Genomic DNA, 23,456 nt, shown 5'->3' on the forward strand with positions numbered 1-23,456 from the left:
GTAGCCTGGGACCCAGATGAATTCTGGGAGCTCATTTCAGTTGCTCTGCCAGAATACAGTCTGGATCCTCTACATTGGGAAGTGATTTCCCCCCCTCCGGCAGAAAACTCGGTCCAATCTCAACCGATTATCTGATAATGGGCGGGGTTTGTATTACGACGCGGAGAGCAACAACGAAGGCTGCCGCTGATGAATGAGCATTTGACTAAAAGGATCCGATATTTTCACATTTCTCCCACAAAAAGTACAACACTCTTTCACATACATTGTGGAATCATCATCACAGGCATCTCCTCTCTGATCTAGAATGTTGACATTGCATCGTTGATATCAAATCGCTCAACAGACGTCACATGATTCGTTGCTATCCAATTGCGTCGTTAGGCATTTTGCTCTGCGTCCGTTTGCAACGCCTCTTGGAAATCGAAAAAAGCCTTTGAGTAGTAGTCTGGCTACGGCAGGCTACATGCATAGCATTTATGTGTAGCAATGAAATTTTAGATACCAGAGCCCCTGCTGCTGTACTTACGGGACAAAACACAACATTTCTCATTACGGCACCACCATCTGGCCAAACAGTACATTTTTTTGCCAACTGAAACGTTGGGAAATTCCAAAAACACAATAAATCCTATTCATTTAAAACTTTTAATCGTATCAAACCGAATGCGGGTGGTATATTGTTAAATGGATAATCAAGATCCCTTTCTTAAGCGACATTATTCTTACAAAAATAAAAACAAATAGAAGTGACTGAAACATAACTGCTTTTTGGTTTAACAAGCCCCAAACTATCAATTAATCTCCAATCTTTAATTTGATCAATCTTACCACATGCCTCTTTAAATGTAAAATCTTGCCTACACCTTTCAAGAAACTGCTTTTCCCTCCTCAATGAACCCCCCTAAAATGTTAAAAAAAAAGGTGCAGAAACTGTGCTTGAACTAGGTTGTTCTGATTTTAAAGTCTGTTTTATTTCGCTTTTTAGGCAAAAAGGGGAAAAAAAGTGAAATAGTCACGTGCATTTTCTGCTCCAAAGTTCAGCAGTCTCTTTTAAGCACCACTTTGAAAACCTGTAAGTCACGGGTCTCTGTCGCCGAACTTTTTAGCGTCGAAATTTACGAGCGGCACCTGAAGGCAGCAACAGGCCCCGCTGCTGCCAACGGGAGAATCACTCTCGTCTCTTTTATCTGCGCGTGGTGAATGATGCAGCGCGCTGATTGGCTGCTGCGCGCTGACTTGTGCTCCATCCCGCGGGCCGACTCTCTCTCGCAGAGCCGGGGCTGGGTGCTCTCAGTCTGCGGCTCCTCCCGGTGATTCCCGACACTATACCTGCTGCTCCTCCTCGCACACACTCGCACACACTCACACACACACGCGCGCACACACACACACTCATGAGTGTGCTCCGCGTCTGCGCGTACCACCGGCTGCTGCAACCTGCAGACTTCACCTGAACAATGCGCGCATGCTGCATTATGCGCTACCGCAGGTTACTGCCACTTGTGCGCTCTTTTAGGAGGTAACGCGGGGAGGGGGAGGTGTACGCGTGCACGCCATCACCATGGATTGCCTTTTTCTTCTGATGTGGACTTTACCCATCCCGCTGGTCGGCTGCACCTCAGCCAAGCTCCTCTCCACCCTCCTGTCCTGGAATATCATCAAGGCATGTTGCAATTTAATTATACATGCATACACTGTTTGAAAAGTCAACACATGCAGCTGAGGGGTATATTTATTTCTTTTTCCCCGCATGATTTACAGCAAGCCGGTGCTTGTGTTGAAAAGTGAGACAAATGATTGTCATCCCAAATTAAACTCATGTTTCAGCAGAGGAACTCCTTTCTTTTCTTTTCTAAATCACTTTTTGGCTTCTACTTGTTCCGTTGCCTGCAACCTGTTGCTACCTGTCCATTTATTGATTTATTTGTTTATTTATTTTTCTTGCAGACGCTGCACATTTACTGCTCCCACACCTCCCACGCCGTTTCGGCCGGCTACTCTCCCGGCGACAGCCACGGGTTAAATCATGGTGAGTGCTTCGCCTTTTTGACATGTGGGGATGTTTTCTTCCAGCTGGCGGAGTTCCAGAGTTCGTAGTGAGAAAGTGAATAACACCAGATACATGGTAGTTGTGGTTGGGTTCAGTAATTGGACCAGTAGGATCATATATGAATGAAACAAATATAAAATACAACACTTTCTGTGGCCACAGGTCTAAAGCTTATGCGGTAAGAACATGTTAGGGACCCTGGTATAGTTAGTTTAAAAAATATACATAAAATAATATGCTGACACTGCTGCTGGGGCTATTGAGACAAGACCAGAGTGCAGGGATTCCCTCCTGGCTGCTTTGTCCTGGAGAAACCAAGGAGACAGGCTGAGGCGATTTGCATACTTTGATTTACTGAGGGAAGAAGGGGGATTTTGGTTGTGCAGAAAGCAATGCTGTGTCTCTTGCCAGCACACCAGTGAATGGTTACTTTTTGAACGCTTTGTCAAAATAACAAAGCTGAAAGAGACAGGGAACAATAATTAAGAAAAAACGCTACGTAAAAGTTATAGTTCTCGCTTTTACTGACTCACTGCTTCTCCTGTAGCGGTAACTTTCAAATTTTATTCAACTGTAACACCATGACAGCTGCATGAAATCAGAACATTATAAATGTACAACCTCTGGTTTTGAAGTCCTGACCCATATCTGACATGCATGAAAGTATGATGTTGGCGCAATAGCTTCTGTCAAAATCCATCTGTGATCCATATGACTTGCTGCACTCTGAATAGCAACTGAGCAGATATAGTAGGAGAGGCTTTGTGTCCTATTGACGAATCTGAAAGGAACTCGTTGTTTGTTGGCGACAATGTCTCTGTCAGAGTTTTTTGGCTGTCTAAAATATCAACTGAAATGTACATGCAGCAAATGTTAAAGAAAGAGCTTTCTATAAAAGATCTAAAACAGTAAACCAGTACTAGCTTTACCCTAATAAAACAAAATGCAAAATAATCACCTGATAGATATTTTTTTAAATAAAGGCTGCAACTAACTTCTTTACTTTAATAATTTAACAGTAGGATTAGTGGCATCTAGTGGTGAGGTTGCAACCAACTAAACCTATATTGGTCTTCACCTAACGTAAGAACTTGCAACGTCTGCGCTGCTACTACTACTACTACTTGCAACAACGCAAGCGGAAGGCCCCCCCCCCCCCCCCCCCCCCCCCCGCCCCACACACTCACACTCGCGGTGGGCGAACACATGCTCCTGCTGCGTTCAGTTTGTCCATAATCTTGCACTTTTCCTAAAAGCTTGTTGGAAGAGAACCTGCTCCGTTTTAAGATATGAAGGATTCATTCTTTGGTGACGAGAGCACAGAGATTTCATGGTTTCAAGTGATTATAATCTATGGAATTCAAAATTGCTTATAAAGTATTAAAAACCCATTAGCCCTTAAATATGGTGTTACTGTCACTCCACTGACACATATAAGCAAGAGCTTAATTCAAAAGATTGCACTCTTTGGCCAAATGGAAATAACCAATGCCGAGTTCGCACTAGACGAATTCATGCCAGATTTTCTGCTCACCAACAAATTCTGGAGCTCGCAGACAAAAAACCCAAATCAGGGGAAAATGCACTCGCTGATGCCTCGCCGACGCCCGCCAGATATCCAGTCAATGTACTTTGGAGACCAGAGACACTCATTGAGAATTACTCCTGGTGAAGGATTGTGTAGTGTAAGTCATGTAGTGTGAACGGCACAACAACTGTAAGCCTCGCGATTAAAAGACAGCAAGTCGTGTAGAATGAATGGTACAGCGATGCTGTATTACGACTTGTGTAGTGTGTCCCAGCTATAACTGAACCAGAAGGAGAAGAAGCAGGATGATAGAAAGTGTGTAAGCTAAACGCACCAATTACCCACAGAATAACGCAGTTTCTCATTCCAAGTATCTTGTATATTTGTTGTTGGCACCTTTTTGACTTGACTTCCTTCCCATCCCTCTGCCCCTCAGACTACGTGTTCGTAACCCCGGTGGAGGTGGACTCTGAGGGGGGATACCTTACCCACGATGTGACCAGGAGAAGCCACCGCAGCAAGAGGTCCCTCTCCTCCTCTCTGCACTACCAGCTGTCTGCCTTTGGGCAGAACATGCACCTGGTCCTGTATCCGTCCTCCGTGGTCGGCCCGGGTTTCACGGTGCAGACGCTCGGCTCGGGCGGCATCACCACGGTGACGGGGGACGCAGGGGTTCACAACTGCCTGTATCAGGGACTTATACGTAACTCGTCAGCCTCCTCGGCAGCCATATCGACGTGCTCTGGACTGGTGAGTGTACTGCCTGTAGCTCTGTAAAGCATGACAAGTTTTTGTTGTGTGAAAAACTTCAAGTCATTTTATTATTTACTTAAACCAATTAGACGGTTTCTACATGTTTTGAGAAAATAAACCATCCCTAGGGTTGATGAAACATCCGACAAAACAGCAGATCACTTTACCCTTAAAAACGCCATTAGGTTTAACGTCCACGGTGAATGGACTGTATTTATGTTGCGCTGTCCTTGTCTCATCAACCACTTAAAGCGTTTTTACAGTACATAGTCATATTCATCCAATCACACACTCATTCATACAGCGCTGCTTTTTACTGCACTTTTTCTTTCACTTTCATATACTGCCGGCGGTCAGAGGAAATTAAGGGTTTAGTTTCTTGCCCAAGGATACTTCGGCATGCTGGCTGGGGGAAGTAGTGATCCAACCGCCAGACTTCGGGTTTGTCACCGACCTCTCTTACTCCTCAGCCACAGCTGATGTGGGCCTGTATTCGTCCTCTTGTGTTTAATTCATATGTGTTTGTGTTTGTTCTCTAAAAGCGGATGGATACTGACAAAATACCACCAGAAATTGTTGGGGCAATGTTGTGAATAGTTCAAGCGACACACAGTCATAGAACACGACCAAGGAGAGAAGAAAATGGCAAAGAAATTTTGAGGAGAGGTTTGTGCATCTGCCTCTGCTTTTGCCCCTTTCTCAGGAGGTACAATATTTCAACCTCCGTCACTATATCTGTATATCTTTTGAGAAACTCATAACAGCGCTTTAGTGCTGGAAGTCACATGGACGTATACAGGTAGTGACAGTTACATCATTTGAAATGGACACATCTATTTTTGTACATAAGGGGCGCATTAATGAGCATGTACAGGAATGCTGTGTTTTTCAGTTTCTAAAAAGTTAAGAGAATATTATAGAAATAAATGGCACTCACCCAACAGATTTTGGTGCTCCACCCGTACCTCTGGCTTAACCACGCCCTTTATGTGCTGCAAGCCTTCTTTTTTTTTCTTCTACTGACCCAATTGTTTAGATGCAACAATGTGTGCACAATTCAGACCTTGGCAAAATTCTGTAACATGACATCATTACCCATGAGTGTGAGCATCAGTTTCGAGTGCTTTATCCTGCACTTCTTTGAACATCGGGAGGAGTGGGGCAAAAAAAAAGAGATCGAAGGGATAAAGGGAATAGAGCATAAGAGGAGAGAAATAATACGGTGCCAGAAGAAAGGCCACAATGCAGTACAACTGTTCATTGATAAACACACACAGCTTATGGATCAGAAAGGACAATCACAGGAAGATTGACATATTTTGTGATCTTTACATGTATTTACACGGGTGGAAAATAAAGTTTCACTTGGGAGCTGGACTTGCCTTGATACAAAGACCGTCTGGCCCGTCCAGATTCAGAAACAACTGTCTACAAGTACAGGACTGGTTGTGTTGCCTCGTGTAAATGTGTATTCATCCCATTTTCCACGTCAATGCCTTTGTTTACACATCTATGCTGAGTTTTGGTCACTGCCATTTCCATTTTTCCTCAGGCACCACACCCACTGTTTGCACTGTAGGATTAAATACTGGAATGAAGAGGTCAACATTTGGGAAATGTGCTTATGGTCCTTTCAGAGACTGAGAAGAGAAGATCGATCTCAACATCACGCCTGGGCATTTAGTGCAGATCTGGCACTCTGTACGTTGCTCCATGATTCCGTGACAGTTCCCTATAAAACCATAGAGGGAAGAGTCGAAACGTTTTATTTGAACCGACATCCAGAAGTGGGTTTGCGTCTTCAAGCTGTGATCTCAGAGTCTGCTTTCTGCCTGGAGCATCAAGTGTTTCCCAGGAGCAAAACAAAAGTTCCAGTCCAATATTTCCGCAAGCTGCGACAATGAACTGGTGCAGTCTGTAAATATTTTCCTCGAGAAAAAACATTTAATCTTTCCAGGCAGACAGCGTACAGCTGTGGATGTCTCGAAATTGATATGGAAGATAAAACCTGCTGCTGGAACAGGTGAAAAAAACCCAAGACGTCTCCCCCAAGGTGCGCGTTCAGGAAATACTATGTAACACTAGCCTATAGCTCAAATGCGAGTAGCAGGGGCATACAGCTAGCCTTCCAAAACTAAAAAACAAACAAAACAAACAACCACAATAAACAAAAATATGCAAATAATAATTAAAAAAAACTCTAAAGCTTTTTTCTTGTAAATTCAACAGAAATGTAAAACTGACAATTTGCGTTCATGTGGGAGTTTCGTGGTGTAGTTAGCTAAACATGCTAACTATAGCAGGACGGAAGCTTCACGGTTTGCAAAGAGTAGCACCAACATGTCACTTGTCCCATTTTAAGCTACCAACCTGGTTATATTGACCACGTGGGGAATGCAAACTTGACCACGCGTCCGAACAAAACCCTAATCGCAGGATATGTGACACTCACATCAGACCTGCTCGCACAAGCCACGCAGTGTTTTGAAGGGGCAGTGAGCGATTTTGGAGAAAGATTATTTATTGTTGATGTTTTAACTGCACTGGTCAGGGCTTGAGCCGCAGCCTCCGGTATTAGAGACAGACGTGCTATCCACGTCTCCCTAGGTGTCGGGGAGTGATGGTGTGGTGCGGTCTGCACCGGCTCTTCAATTTACAGAGCCAGGGCTGAGCCAAAAAAAAACCCAATTTCTTTCCGGCAAGCACACAGAACCAACAGCTAGCAGACAGTGAGGAAATATTCGCTGAAATTTTACAAAAATGTATTGGATTTAAACCGCTTACCAGCCCCTTTAAGTACAATTGATTTGTATGAACTCTTTACATTCAAGATACATATATTTTGCCTTTAAGCACAAGGACTCTGTGATTACAAGATCATCTGTTTCCATGTGTGGTTTATGAGGTGCGTGGTCCCTATCTACCAGCGCGCATACACACACACACACACACACACACACACACATGCACACACACACACACGCACACACACACACACATTCCTCGACACATCCCACACCAGCCTGGACCAGATGGACACACTACACTCCATAAAAGCCATACCTCCATTCATCATCCAGTCTTCATACCTCCTCTTGCCTCCTCCTTCCCCTGCTCTTTTGTCCTCTGTTTGCCCTGCTTCCACATCTCTTCTTGTTCTCAGCAATTAAAGCCAGGGTGAAGTTTGAGCTGCCTGGCTGGCACTGCTAATCTTCGCATTGTCCCTTTCATTAGGCGAGCTCCCACCCACAATAAAGCACCACTGACCCGTTCTCTTAAAAGCGCTGCGAGCACACAATGTGATTGGGTCATGATTGCATTTGAATGGGCCTCGATGAGCGCTTTGATCTATTTTTTGCTCCTCTCCTCTCGAGCTTTTGCTTAGTTTTCCTTCCTCTCCCAAGTGGGACTCCAGGGCCTTTGCTGGTTGGATGTTCACTCAGCCAGTTCAAATGGACCCATGTCTTTATATCTCTCGCAGATGGGCAACAAAAATGAAAGGTGAATGAAAAAAGTGAGACAAAATGGGCAAGTGCATCAAAAGCAAACTCTAGGCCCTTCCCTCCGCTCCCTGTCTCTTTCTTTTAGTGCATCAGTTCTGTGTGTGTTGTTAGACTGCTGCGAGGCTTAGAACAACGAAAGCAGTTAACCCCTGCTTTTTCATCTGGCCCGCCGCCCAGAATATTTGGATTAAGTACAAATGAGGAACGAGCCATTCAAGACCGCTCGACGCAGTGACGAGCTCGAGGAAGAGATTAAGGTGGGATTAAAAACAATGCGAAAGAGGAAGAAGTCACAAAAAAGAAGAAGAAAAAAGACAAGGAAATCTAGGAAAACAAGAGAGAGAGAAGCAAAGAGGGTGGAATAATGGGTGAGAAGTGAGCTGGGCTGGGCCGTGAGCGCTGGAAAGAGTGCTGTGCAAGAGTAATGTGAATTCATTGTTAGGGTGGAAGCTCCCAGGGAGGCTGGATGGTCTCTTTATAGAGAGTTGAAGAGATGGATTCACTTCATGTCAAAGGGCCTTGGAGAAGAAACGGGGTGAGAGCAACAGAGAAGAAATTGCTTTCTCATCCTTCATGTCACTGTCTCCTTTCAACAGAGACGAGGGAAGGGGAGCGATGGGGAAAAGAGAGTGTCTGAAATAGGGGTTTTTGGACTTGACCCTGCCTGTTAATCGCGAAGAGGTGTCAGCACCGGCTACTGGGCCAAAAAGCCGAAGACCAGCCTGTTTTAAACATTCACCCTGGCCCAGGCCAAGCAGATGGAAGCGGGATTCCGCTGGTCAAATGAAGACCAGGGCGAGAGGGTATTAAGAGCAGGGTGGGATAGATAGATGACTGGCGAAGAGGGATTTTCGACTGTAAATCCTCATTAATTGAACATGGTGTTATTTGCTGGCTTTTAATTACTCTCTCTGCTTGTCCTTACTTAGCACCACACTCGTGGTTTTTGAGTGAAGTGAAGTTTTGCTTTTGCACGAGAGATGAATGGATGTCGTCTCCCATGTAATGCTCTTTGATTGGTAAGAGGAGGGCGGGGGGGTTATCCTCCTATTTTCTTCTTTTGAGGGTTTCTCATCTGAGGTCGCTTTGCTGGTTGACCCCAATCCTCTCAGTGTGGGCGCATGCGGGGGGTGTGGGTGAGCGGGTGTGTTGGAGGGCAGGTGGTTGGAGGGGCTTCAACCTGGACTCTCACAGGTTTCTTACCACTGTATATAGTGCAAGTTCAGAGCTGCTCTCCACTCGTGTGAATGCAGAGAAGAGAATTGATTTACTGCTCCCCTCTGTCCCCCAAGCCCCTTCCCAGGATAGGATTCTCCTCCGGGGGTGATGAGGGCAGATCTGAGTCCTGCACTGCCACTGTGCCGGTGCCCGTGAGAAAAAATACTCACACAGTAATAAATTTGACACTTCTCTTAGTTCTCAACAGTTGCTACACTACAAAGTGATGTAGCAACTGTTGACTATTTTTTCCCAAAATGATAATCGTTTGGACAAAAAAAGAAAATAAGCAATGGACCCCTGAGAGCGGTGACATCTTAAGATTTTGCACTTTTTTTTCACAACCCACAGTTTTCAACTGAAAGATGTTCAATTTACAATTTAATAGAATAGACAAAAGAAGCAGATCCTCAGATGGGACAATCTGCAATCTGTTTGAAAAATAACTTTTTATTGATTATAAAATATTTGGCAATAAATGTTTCAGTTAAAGAATAAATTAATTTGCTATATCAGGATTATTTTTCACCCTTTTACAATATGGGGAGTGGCTTATGATGCAATACCTTGAGATGGAGTCTGCATAAAACCCAATCTTCTCACTGTTCTTGCAGTCAGCGTGTAACTTTGAGATTATAACTCTGGTACCTATGTGGCTACATTTTAAAAATGATAGATTATGTCAGTGTTGGTGTGGCTGCTTTTAACATTACATTGCTCATGACCCGGTGGTCTGCTTCATTACTGAAAACATTTGAGAGCTGGACGCACCCCGACTCAGACCGGCTGTTTCGGGTTGTGGCAGAGTTGACCATGACCTTTACTCTGACCTTTCCCAGGCCCCGGCAGGACAGGTCAGAGACAGGTTGGCGTTCTGTGGAAACTGAGCCCTCAGGTTCAGAGTAACCAATAGGTGCAATTCAAAGGATCGTTTTTTCCTCCTCTGTGACACTTCCCAAGTCCTTATGTCGCTTCAACGAGAACGGTGTCATTTTAATGAATTTTGACGTACTCTGTCAGAACTGCTTGTGTCTGCGTCCAACAATTCTTGCAACCTTTTCCGAAACCGACAACTCCTCACTTGGTTTTAATGTTTATCTCTAGATCTCCCGTACACCACAAAGAGACCGTCTCGTGCCAATGTTCTTGTTTTTAAAAGATAACACACCTCAACCTGTCTGTATGAGGGTAGGCTTTTCAGATGAGATCATTTCGTTTTCTGAGGGATAACGTGTTGCACAAACCGCTTTGTTGTTCACAGGAGGGATGGGAAAGGAAAAAAGTTACACTGTCATGAAATACATGAAAAATACACAAGATGTGTCCATATTTATAATGAGATCACTTACTGATTAGACCGTCACCTAGTAACTAGTAAATGTTTCATCAGATATGCTCTGTCAGGATCCTCCTTGACACATATTTGAGCTAAGCAGTATCTTTTGGCCGACTAAAGCAAGAGCAGAGCAAAGAGAGATCAAAGTACAGTTTGTCTCAGCTTCTGCAGATTTCACGGACTTGCTGTTTTGAGCCACCAGTGCCTTAAGGTGTGTCTCGTTTTCCTTTTGCTGGTTAGATTTCAAAAGTGACATCAATCCTTGTGAGCTTCTAATGATGCAAACTTTTTAAAAACATGGTTTGGTTTTAATGAGCCCTCGGACACGTCTTGGATGTGTGGTGGTAGTGCAGTTTACTGCCCAAATGTGTGTTCGCACGGCCACGTGAGAGGAAAACCACTAAAAGAAAGTGTCAACACACACCTCCTTCATCCTCTCCCTCAGCTCCCTTCATCTCCTCAGGCCGCTCAGATCAAAACCTGCTGTCTGATGTCCGTCGTTGACACGGTGCCGCGTGTTGTGGCAGCCACCGGTGACTGTTGTACGACAGGAGCTCGACCTATGACCTCTTGTCCGTCTCCAGCAGGCACAGGGGCTCCATGTGGTGTGAAGAAAGCCTTTGCTCTTTTCCCGGGCCTCGGCGTTGATGCTGCGTGTCTACTGTAGCCTCTGGAGGCCTCCGTGGTTGAAGGACACGTCACAAATGTGATCACAATAGATGAGAGGTCGAGCTCCATCGCTTGTTTGGAAAAATGTGACGTCCTCTTGCAAAAACCCATTCAGGCATCATATAATCTAAGTTCTTTGTATTCTTTTGTTTAATAGAATTGAATATGTATTTCAGGAATAACAAAGGCAGTTATTCTCCAAAGCTCGAAATGACATTCAAATATCTGGAGAAAAAAAAAATGTCCGTGCACAACATCTGGAAAATCAAAGTATTTGGCATAAAGGCATAAATTTAAACACTTCACTTGCTCAGTTTGAATATTTAACACATGTAGATGTTTTAATCCCATTATACTCCCTGTGGAGCTGAGACAGTATATGATTACTCCTCCGTCAGGCCCGGGGAATGGACTCGGCGTGTGACGCGTGCGTGTTTGCCAGCGTGCTCCAAATCCCCTTAGGTTTCTGCGGGACACTTGAGTGACCGATTTCCAGGCACCGCTCGAGCCATTTGTACCTGTCCGTTTTCTGTGAGGGCCAACAAATTGGAACGTCTCCCCACTACAATGTGCCTCTCTGGCTTGGCCATGATTCAGCGACGGGGCTGGGGCACAGAGGAGCTCAGAGCTTGGCGCTACAAGGGGAGAGTGGCCCCGGAGCAGTTCCCTGGTGGTCTAGACGCTGACAGTGATGTAGTGCCCACCGTTAGATGCCAGCAGGAGAGGGGGGTCAGGCTCTCAGCATGGGTGTGGGATGTGTGTGTGAAAGGAAGGGAAAACACCAGAAAGTCAGTGTGCTTGCACGTCCTTTACAGTCTGTGCAAGGTCCTTCTCACACAAGACTAATGGATGGTGTTCAAGTCTTCAAGTGGAAGCTGCAACTTCGACAAACAGAGCCCATGCATCAAATGTGACCTACTATTGTCCCCGCCGCGTTACACATTCACTGGGGGCTGCGGTGAAAGAGTCCAGGCTTACCGGGAACTCGGTACGACCAGGTTTCAATAGGAGTAACATGCAGTTTGATAAAGTTTTAAGATTGTTATAAGGACACACTAGTGCCTGTATGTATGAAGTAGATACAATAAATTGTAATAATGTACCATTTAATGTGAAGGGCCTCTCAGCCCCCCTGTGATATACCATAGTGGTATAGGACACGTGATATCCACTTCAGTTTCTGGGAACGCATAATTTTGGATTAATGGTGAGAGGGTCTTATCTGGTTTTGACCTGCTTCTTTTTATAAGGCTGTCAGACCATTGTCAAGGTGCAGATGAATTATTTCTCCTTGTAGAGCGTAGAATTTGATTCAGAGCCGCTATCACTTTTACCGGAGGCTCGGTCTAAAGTCCTTGAGTCTATTTTTTTTCCTGCGATTGCAACAAGTCACCACGGGGGCCACCTTGCCCATGGTAGAATGGTGTGTCCAACAATTATTGTTGCAGTAGGACCGATGATGTTTTTTAGTTTACTTACAATGAGTAGTGATCGTATTGTAAAGATTGGATTTATGGACAAAAGCCAAGTTGTACAAACAGTACAACTCTTTGATCAGCTATCTATGGTACTATGAGAGAGTCATCAAGGTCAGCTTCGTGATGACAAAGCATTCAAGTAACTAGCGTATGATTTATACTTACTGCGAATTTGATTTCTGAACATGTAAAAAAAGAAAAGCATCTGTGGATGCAGATCTGTCCCTGCCGTTGTCCACAGCCCTGCCATCTCTTTACTTGAAACCTTGCTGCCTCCGTCGGTGCCGACGCTGAGCTGCTAGGTGCAATTCAGCAGTGACCACAAAACCGTCGCCAGATTTGGAACACGGTGAATGTGGAGAACAAAATGTACAAAAATGGTCAATAGGGGTGTTGTTTATAGGAAAGCACACAGTTTACCAAATGAAAGCCCATTCACACCAACGGCAAACATGGTTTTCATCTTGTAATGGATAGTTCGTCAGTCAAAGTATGTGGAAAGTAAAATCAAGACACTCAATTACTGTTGGTCTGTGAAAGTAACAGAGCATCATCCCTGGATTTGATGAGCTACTGTAGAGCAACACTTTTTACTTTTTTCCAAAACATTGATCTTTTTGCTTCCTGTACGGGGGACAGCTCGTTCAGCTCCTCTGTGTGATAGGGTGTGACACCCCCCCCGGCGCCCCCACCTCTCTAGCTCCATGTGCTCTTGCTGAGGCTTAGTCGACCTTTGCTGGAAAAATTGAAAAGTAACTATCACACACATCTCAAGGACGTTTCATTTAAATTACACTCTTGTGTCATTTGCATCACAGCAGCAATGCATTTCTACGTCAGTAAAAGTGTTACAGTGGCACTGTGGCCCAGTTAGAGAGCAATTAGCAACACTTTGAAGGAGGGGGACATTTCCATCCGTATGAGCCGGTGTGGGAGTCGCCCTCCCGTTTCCTGCTGTGTCTACACTGGATAACGAGTGTGACCGTGCCCAGGGGCTCCTAAATGACAAAAGACTCATCCGCCAGCATCGCGTCCTCCCTTTGTGTGCGCCCACCTCTGCCGCGTTCCCCGCACACGTATCACAGGGTGTCAGTAGGTTGTTCAAAGACAATTAGCAAAGGACCCTGGGCTATTGACTCGCTGCGATCCCCATCAGTCGTGCACGAGGAGGGTCATCAAGCCTCGCTATCGCCAATGGAGTGATTGTCAACAGCTTTGCTGCAGTCCACCAATCTGTGGGAACGTGTGTCCCCCGTGAAATACAGTCATTAGAAGCTGAAAGAGGAGAAATCCAACCAGTGCAATGCCCTGCCATTGCTGCTTTGGCTCTTGTCGTCTTATAATCCAAAATAACCATCTCTCCTCTACCCATTTCTTACCCCGTTTTAAAGACACATAATTTCTCTTGAGCAAACTGTAATTACTCAGATTATGATTCCATTGAATGAGTTTGATGCCTGAAGGGCCTCCTCGGCTCCTGAATGACCCCCCCCCGCTCCACACCACACACTGTGTTCACATGATTTTTCTGCTGAGCTGGAGTGCAGATGTGCTTTAGAGCGCGGTAATCACCGGCTTGGGGCTTCTCACCACTTGGCCCTGGTCTTTAACAGCATGTAAGCACTTACTCATTTGCCTTATAATATCATGGTGGGAAACCTTAAAAGGAGCTACAGTTTATACAGAGACATGCTAAAGATGCCGTCTCCCCGTGACACGAACCAGTGCGCTGCCAGAAAGACAGAGGATTGTTGGATTGGCTTTTTCTTGTTTTTATCCAAGGAAAAGGAAAAATCACGAGAGAGTTGTTGTTTTCAACCCCAAGCTGAAAATAGTACCATGGCCGGACTAGAGCTTCGGCCTAAAGTCTTGTCTGCGAGGACAGGAGCGTGAAATGTGAGAGTCTGCATGTAGCCGTTGTTTGAACGTTAAGTGGTGTTTAGAGGAGAGTGTTCATCCCTCTAATCTAGTCAAGTCTTACAAGTGTTAATGTACAGAGAAAACTATAGGTCTGCTGCATCATCACTCGCTCGCCCCCCTGGTGTCTGCAGACGTCCCATGGAAACCCTGTGAAACTCTATACAGCTCGTCTGTGTGTTTAAGGCCTGTAATGTACAGGCCAGCACCCGAGCACCATGTTTTTTTCACTAAATGAGAAGAAAATATAGTTAAAAACACAGTGCGATACGGGGGAAAAACTTCTGTATTTTGTGGTTTGATATTAAAGAAATGCCAAAAAGATTGAAATCTTTGGGACAGAAATTTCATTTCTTTTCGCAGTGAAACTGCCAGAGACCCACAAGTAGATTCAGTGATCTGGCATCTTTGAGTCTACCTGTCCCTACTGAGTAATGGCATGTGAGGACACATTTTTGGAAAACTCGCTCTGAAAACACATAACACGTTATACAATTGTTACCCGGGGCTGTTGAATTACTGTTAGATGCCCCCTATTCAGATGAATATAGCAATTGCAAGCAGAGAGCAATTCTCATTTAAGGTAGTAAAGAAACAAATTAATTGTGACCGCAAAAGTTGAGGCACAGCATTTCCGAGGAAAGGCCACTGCCACTGGAACCTGGCAGATGTTGGGAAGGAAGACGAGAAAGACAAGATGCCGGTGCTGACAGGGGGCTGACAGGGGGCTGGGAGGTGTAGGGTGTGTGAGAAAGGATGAAACTACAGAGAAGGTTATGATTCAAAGTTCATAATCAGACTTTAGCTGTTGATAGCAGACTGTGCCCTGTCCTTTTTCATTCTTGTCCCTAAATTAAACTGCTTGAAAAGTACGTAACATCAGTGGCACCGTCCTTAACATCTTCATTAGTTGTCCTGTCTGTGGATACTAAAGAAAAAATAAAATCTCTCTCTCTCTCTTTCGTTCCATCTCTTTCTCTCTCTCACACACACACCCACACACACACACTCACACACTCACACAGATGGAATTCATTTCCTGTCATTATCAGCAGAGACTTCCATCTGCTTACTGCTGGATAAGAAGGTGGAGAGCTGGCAGATGTGGTGACACAGCAAGTGAGAGAGAGAGAGAGAGAGAGAGAGAGATTTTGATTTTGAAAACACAAAGTTTATTAAGATTTACCAGAGAACATCACGGTCCTCTACAAATGAAATGAAAAAAAAACACACACAACAAAACAAAATAACAGAAAAACAGAATAAATCAGGTCATAAACACAGAGTGAAAGATGAGTCTCCTCCTTCACTGAACACACAGCCGTGGTGAAATACCACTAGAGAGAGAGAGAGAGAGAGTGAGTGTTAATGAAGAAACTTCAGATTTTGGATAACGGTTGTCGGATGTAACCTTTTGTCCGATGGCAAACTATATGCGACCACACCAAAAAGTTATGTTCAGTGGATTCAGCATAATTTTATATTTAAGAATAAGCACATTTTTTAATATTGAGTGTGTGAGTTTGAGGGGGAAGAAATTTATGAAATTATCTCGTGGTGTCGCACGGGCGATCACATCCCCCTGATGTTGTTCGACAGAGGGAGCTGTCAAAGAGAAAGAAATTAAAAGAACTTTTCATCTTTAAAAGGGGGAATTTCTGATGAGGTGTATGCTTTTACAGGTCAGGGCTGTTGTAAATGCCAGACACCGAGGCAGATGAAACGGTGGGCAAACGAGAGACGACAGCAGTGTGTGCTGACGGGAGACACCTCCTTTGACCTCCTCCAGCTCTGTTTTGAATTCCAATCTATTTTTTTTTTTTGCCATGACCTTCTCTCTTTCCGATTTGATATATTTCATTCATGGCCTGGGGGGGAAACATTTTCTTTCCGCCCTGTGCTCACAGAGCGGTGATGCTGGAGCAGGTAGCTGTGAAAGTATCTTGCTTCAGGTGGTTTTGGCAGGTCTTGATGTGCGAGACTTCAAACCATTGACACAAAACTCCCGACCACTGGACCGCGTGGACCTTACGTGTAGTCAAAATAATGAAGTTTGACGGTTAACTCCCTGCAAAAACTTCCCATCACAACGCAGAACACTGATCGAAGGACGACGGGATTCGTGGACGGATGAAAGATGGACGGTTTGAGAGATGGATGGATGGTTAGAGGGATAGATGGTTGGATGGTTGGATGGATGGATGGATGGATGGATGGTTAGAGGGATGGATGGGGCTGATGATGGCAGCCTGCCATGTATCCAGGCGATGTTTTGACAACAAGAGCCTCGCCATGGCTTCCCTTTTGTCCTGCCTCTGTTTATTTTGCCACCTGCTAGTCTGGGGGGAATGGGGTCAGTTCAACAGGAGCAGCTCTGGCTCTCTCTCTCCCTCTCTCCCTCTCTCACACACACACACACACACACACACACACACACACACACACAAAGGTCAGAGGTCAGTGGGTCAGCGGGTGTATGTGTTTTTGATAAAAATCAGTGCGTGTGGTAGGTGCTTTTAGCTGTGTGTTTGTGTGTGTGTGTGTGTGTGTGTGTGTGTGTGTGTGTGTCTGATTGAGTGCACAGCTATTTTGTGTACATTCGACGAGTTGCGGGGGTGAATTAGGTAGAATTCCCTGGTCAGACGGAATGTTTAAGGTTCAGTAACTCAGCCTCTCAGTTCAGGGGGCAGTTAAGGCCAGTCCGTTAAAACTGAGGAACCGAAGCACTCAGGTGACCCGTTGCCTTGACGTTGCAGCGGTTCGCTGGCCGAGCTCATTCTCCGCCCGGGCACGAAAACACAAACACGTGGGCTGAATCTCCTCATCTGTTGTCCTCCTCTGCAAAAAGTCAACGTCAAATCAGATTGGATCGACGTGCTTAGTGTAACGGGCCATGTTCTGTAGGCATGTCCACATGTTTATGTCATTTTCCAGTCAAGATGACATTAGATGGAACATTAGTGGACTGTGTCAAAGCAGTAAATAAGATTAGTAAGGGTTAGGGAATAGAATGAATAAAGACCATAAACTTTTACTTTGAGAGAGTGAACTGTACACTGGGCATATTTTATACAGGAAGCAAAGCCAGGAGCACAATGTTGTATTGATATGAATATGTCAATGAGCACTTCAGTGTTTTGACATTTTTGAGTAAATTATGTTTTGACGTAAAAGCCCTTAACTGGATTGAACTCATTCTGGCCGTGCTCGCGATTCAGAGTTTGCTATAATCAGCTAAAAACAAAACTTGGCTCTCCGTGAAAACATACATTTTACGGTCTTCTGTCTTCCAGCTAAATAAGACATCTCCTCCTCTGAACAGCTGTACGCGTGGTGCACATCTGCCTGATATTAGGATGGAGCGGAGGTTTTAAGTTTTGGTGGGGCCGATCTGGGTGGATTCGGGGGTGAAATGTGTGGTTAGTGCAGAAGGGATGGCTGTCTGTACTAAAGACTGCTTCTGCTACTCTGTACAGTTCTGTCAAGGCCAGACACTGGAGACGGTGCCATTTAAATTTACAAAAAAATACAAAAAATTCAACCGTAACTGTAATATGAAATTCTTATCTGGGAGAAATCTGTAGTTTTTACTCATCTCCCATGCTTTGTGCGTGTGTCTCTTCCAGTCAGGTTTGATCCGTGTGTCTCGGGAGGAATACTTGATCGCACCACTACCGCAACATCTGGCCAAACGGCATAACTACAGCGCCCCCAGTGGTCACCACCCACATGTCGTCTACAAGCGCTCGGCAGAACACGTTGTCCACAGAGGACCGAGCGGCCCGTCAAGCACCAGCTCTTCCACACCTGACAATCCATACCTTCATCATCATCACCATGACAGCCAGCAAGGGAAACTGCAGAGGCAACACTTCTGCGGACGCCGCAAGCAATGTATGTAAGGGAAACATTAAATTCCTCTTATGTTACTCCTGTGACATCCGATAATTGGGTATTAATGTTGAGTTGGTAATGTTACTGTCAAATGATTAGTCCATTTTTTTTACATGCAACTGTTATGAAAAATTAGGTAGCCTGGTTTTTCTAGCTCTTACATTCATTAGCTATTTCATCATGTACTTCAAGGCAACACATTTGTGATTTATTTGGCCGTTATACGGAAATTTCACACTTCTACTGTGAAATGCACGCCACGAATCAACATTTTGGCATACTGTCACATCACTGGCTTTCATTTGCACACAGTACTTGTGGTTACCCTGCTGATTTTAATGCATTTAAAAACATTTATTGTTTTATCTTAATATCTACTTCATGTGACGGAAAAGAAAACCTACAACAAAGGTCTATTAAAATCTGAAATGAAGCGTTTACTTTATTTAGTTAATTTTATTTGCCAGTGTTTGTTTTCTTTTTGAACAGATATTACAAGTGCCTGGGTACATCTTTAGACCAGTGGCCTGACTGTGAATCTGTGATGTACCATAAAATTCAAAAATCGAAAAGAAAACAAAATATTAATATCTCATCATGATCACATAACAATAGTAATCATGTGGGAGATTTTGGAAAATGTGTTTGGGATCAAAAAACTTTATATATCAAAAATATTGTCTTGGACTTGGACGCAAACACTGGTGACTCAAAACTTGACTTGGGCTCGAGGTTTAGTGAATCAACCACTACACCGTCTGTCAGGGTAAAATAGCCTTTGTAAAAAGCATTTGTACTATCATGGGGTATTTAATACCAGCTTTATTGTAAAATGGTAACGCAAATATTGTATCATCACCACTTTACCAACCTTTTCCGTCTCTTTACACATACATGTCCATCCGGAGGAGTCATGCATTTAATTGTGCTTTATTTGTCTTTTTATTTGAGTGCACAATGTATTTATAAAACATGTATTTGTGGCCGTTGTTAGAGGGATACACCAGCCCGAGGCTTCCCAACCCTCTGCCAGGGTTGAGGCCTTATCTTTCCTTCTAGTGGCGAGAGGGAGGAAGCAGCGTGGGGAGTGAATTTCCTGTCTCTTCAACACCCGAGCCTCTACTCTTATCACCCGGCACGAGCCAGGAAAAGTTCATTCATTTGACCCTCACTGCCAAGTTGTCTCTCTCTCTCTCTCCCCCTCGCGGTTCCTTTGTGCTTCATACTCTCTCCGTCTCTCCTCCCTTCCGCCCTTCCCTTTTTCGCCACCACAGATACTCCCAGGCCTCCCGCCGAGGACCGCTTCGTCATGCCCGATGAGTTTGCGATGCCCGAGGTGGAAGGGCCAGGGAGGGCAAAGAGGTCGCCCATCAACTCCAACAGGGTGGGTGGTCTGAACGTGGAGACCCTGGTGGTGGCAGACAGGAAGATGCTGGAGAAACATGGCCGGGACAACGTCACCACCTACGTCCTCACCGTCATGAACATGGTGAGGCTAGGGAGAGGAGCAGGGAGGAGAAGGAAATGGGGAGGTGGCATGTAAAGCACCTGACAAAAAAAGGGTAGAAGATACATGGAACATATATTTTTTATGACTCTGTGTCCCACCTCAATTCTTTTTGCTTGCATCTAACATGGGAGGCTCTTGACGGACTGCTACGATCTGTACGACGAGGGGTACATTAGACAGGGGTAGTCTGCCTCATCAACTCTTCTAGAAGTGAAACAGAGAAACTGGAAAGTAATATCTAGAATCCTATCAAATGAATCCTTAAAATTAGACTATGTTCATTCTGTTTGAATTTAAAAGGATAATTCATAAGCATTAAAACACAGCCTTACACGCGGGGGTCATATCTGCTATGACATACAAATATGAATAAGTCTGTTTGCCTTCATTGTACCCCTTCTCTACTTGTGACTGTTGCTAGGCCTGTCAAGATAATTACATTATCGACTTATCGTATATGATATCAATAATTTTTTATTGACCTTAATAACTTAAAAACTATGTTTTTTGTCATAAGAATGAATGTCGACAACAGTCCAGCCATTTGTTTGCGTCGAATGGTTAATATATCACTGGTCTGGTTTATAAAATGTCAGAAAATATGGATTTCTTTTTTTTTTTCTTCTAAAATGTTGGATAACATTTCTCTCAGCAGCAACACAAATCGTGTAGGACTGGCACACGCAACAACATAGCTCACATGAATTAGTATCAACAAAATGGTCTTAAAAGGACGATAATATTGTTTAAAAGCAAAGAATTCCGGGACAATATATATCGTGCAACAAAAAGTAGTTATCATGACTGTACATCAAATGTTCCACTGGAGAGCTTTGTGTTTTTTTCAAAATCTGATTACCGACAATTTGCCAGAATAATTGTTCCCTTTACAATGCAAATTGTGAGGGAGGTAGCTTTTGCTAGATTTCTCTTTCATACTTTTCACTATATTATGTTGAAATGTTTGCTTGCGTGCTATTTGTTTTTCCGCTGTGTTCACCTCCTAGACAATGTTGTCAGACCAGTAGTCTGCTGGTGTTGATTCTGACGGTCATGTGACCTTCGCCTTGCTGTCGAGAGGCTCCCTCCTTCTGTGGTCAGAACTGTTAAGAAGAGCATGACTGTTAGATTTGGTACGTATATTAATCTCTCTTTCTGACGCTTTTGCAGGTTTCCAGTCTTTTCAAAGACGGCACCATAGGGTCAGACATCAACATTGTGGTAGTAAGCTTGTTACTTCTGGAACAAGACCCTGTGAGTGGATTCACACTTTAATTCTGCAAAAATGTAGTTTGTTTGTAATTTTTTAGCTCTGAACTCTGGTTTGATTATCCTTTGTATCTGTGTCTCTCTCCCTTCACTCCCAGCTGGGCTTGACCGTGAACCACCATGCTGACCAGTCCCTCAACAGTTTCTGTCAGTGGCAGTCAGGACTCGTAGGGAAAGGCGGTAAGCGGCACGATCACGCTATTCTCCTCACTGGACTGGACATCTGTTCCTGGAAGAACGAGCCCTGCGACACCCTGGGTAAGACTGCGCTCGCCGACGTCGCTCCGCGACGAGGGGGCTGTCCGCATTGGTGACGACTTATAAACGATTTAAACATTGTGATTTTGTTCATGTAGACAGGCATGGAGGTGGTACCGTGGGTGGGAACATTATCAGCAGGTATTAATGGAAAGGTGCAAAACAGATGAGATGAGTTTCCAAGCGACACATGCCTGAGAGTGATGAAATTAAGGCGGGAGACTCTGGAGGAAAAGAGCTTATTAGAAAGAATCCCGCCACGGTTGTCCGTCAAATCGGCGTGAGAAACAACAAATGTGAGACAAACCTGCGTTTGGTCAAACACAAGGAAAAAGATTTTGAGCAAGAACCATGATCCACCACGTCTTAAGTGACCAGAGTACAGCGTACTGGAATAAGCTTGGGTTCAGCCTACACATTAATGCTTTCACATGATTTAAAAAGCTGCTGGGGGTAAAATAGATGAAAAGTGACTTTACAAAACTCAATCATCTGCATGTAACTTCTCGACTATATGTCGGTGAATAAGAGGCCTTTTGACGAAGAAACGGGGGTCAAGAGGAATTGGCCTTGAGAGTAACAACAGAAATGTTCTGACCGTATTGTTAAAGTGTAACATCTGGCTCTTTAAGTCGCATGCACATTCATCAACCACATATTGACGTTCCTACTGTACATGTTCTCATGTTCGGGTCCACCGGGAGAAGCCGCTGCCAGAATAAAGTCATAAAAATAAGTCTGACCACAACTGAATATTTTCATCAGCTTGTCAGTTACGGTTACGTCACGTTACCTTTTCTCCTGGTGTTGTCAGGTCCACCATCAGCAGTAGTCTTCTGAACTGATCGCCTATCAACGTCCGTGATCGATGTAAATAAAAAAAAAATTAATAAAGAAGTACATGGAGCCGGCCTTTTTGAGATAGCACATTGCAGCTGGTGTGAAATTCCCCCTCGGTGCATGCGAGTACGTGAATGCGTTCGTGACAGACGTCCGTTGCCTGCCAGATCTTCAGGTTTTAGCAGAGAGAGATTGTGCTCAGCTACAACAAAGAAAAATGCTGACTTGATGGGAGATTATATGAGATTTTTTCATTGTATATTTTAAGGTCTGGTGTTGTTAGCCTTTGGCTTTTTTCATGCAGTCTGTATATGATACAGTCAATGAGCAAATATTCCATACTCCTGACGCCATGGCTCTCTCCTCCTTCCTTTGTCTTCGCAGGTTTTGCCCCCATCAGCGGCATGTGCAGTAAGTACAGGAGTTGTACCATCAATGAGGACACGGGACTGGGCTTGGCTTTCACCATCGCTCACGAGTCTGGACACAAGTATGTTTAACAGAAACTGCACAGAGTTATAAATTCATTCAATCCTTAACGCCATGTCACTTTCTGAAGCCTTATGTGTAGTCATGAAACTGGTTTCGCAAAGCTGACAAAACATCGAGATGGAATTGATGCCCGTGACTTAAAACAGATGAAACTGTGTCAGATGTTTGAGACAACGTAGAGCCGTGCACTGTACCAGTCTCTGCACTGGCTCCGGCTGTAATGGATCCGTATTAGATGAAATGAAAATGGTCTGATTTAAAGAAACAAATACCCTCTGAAATATGAGCATTACGTTAGAGCACTACTTCATCCGCTCCATGACACTTTGTGAGAGAATAAAGGAAACTGCCAGAGGCACCGCTGCTCTTTGTTTATGTTTATACATTTCCACTGAGATAGAATCAGTAATTTTTTTTTTTTGATATTTGCCAGATTTCATGTTGTGGTTTTCTCTGGCTCCTCTCAAACTGGCAACAAAGTGCTTCTTCTTAATCCAGCCAGGTGACAATATGTCAAGAGTATCTATAACCGGCAGTGCCCTCATAAATATTGTCTGGCTAAATACAGTGCAGAGACATGGTGACTCAAGACAAATTAACAAAGGAGTAATTGTTAACCACATGACTCCACATGACTTTCATTTTATGACATAGCGTAAGGTGGGTAAACAATGACATCAGCTTTATCATCACGTGGGAAACTGTCAGCATCAGTAAAAACTCAAGAACTCACCGTCT

The 23,456-nt window shown here is 44.3% G+C and overlaps 1 protein-coding gene and 1 long non-coding RNA gene across 3 annotated transcripts in view; one reads left to right on the forward strand and one right to left on the reverse strand.

Moving 5' to 3' along the window:
- Positions 1-7,591, reverse strand: part of LOC118302949 — a 35,348-nt gene extending 27,757 nt beyond the window's left edge. The window contains exon 1 of the long non-coding RNA XR_004790672.2: positions 7,398-7,591. This is a non-coding gene — a long non-coding RNA (uncharacterized LOC118302949). The remainder of the gene's footprint in view (positions 1-7,397) is intronic.
- Positions 980-23,456, forward strand: part of adamts18 (ADAM metallopeptidase with thrombospondin type 1 motif, 18) — a 56,406-nt gene continuing 33,929 nt past the window's right edge. Inside the window, exons 1-8 of one of the 2 annotated variants that reach the window (XM_035629499.2) lie at positions 980-1,666; positions 1,951-2,032; positions 4,018-4,331; positions 18,082-18,349; positions 19,624-19,838; positions 21,030-21,113; positions 21,227-21,386; positions 22,611-22,716. In XM_035629499.2, the coding sequence (XP_035485392.2) occupies positions 1,565-1,666; positions 1,951-2,032; positions 4,018-4,331; positions 18,082-18,349; positions 19,624-19,838; positions 21,030-21,113; positions 21,227-21,386; positions 22,611-22,716 (1,331 nt within the window). In that variant the 5' untranslated portion in view covers positions 980-1,564. Of the gene's footprint in view, positions 1,667-1,950; positions 2,033-4,017; positions 4,332-18,081; positions 18,354-19,623; positions 19,839-21,029; positions 21,114-21,226; positions 21,387-22,610; positions 22,717-23,456 lie in introns of those variants that run through there. The other variant, XM_035629501.2, reaches the window with a different exon arrangement.

This window comes from Scophthalmus maximus, chromosome 4 (genome assembly GCF_022379125.1).
Source record: "Scophthalmus maximus strain ysfricsl-2021 chromosome 4, ASM2237912v1, whole genome shotgun sequence".
NCBI lineage: Eukaryota > Metazoa > Chordata > Actinopteri > Pleuronectiformes > Scophthalmidae > Scophthalmus > Scophthalmus maximus.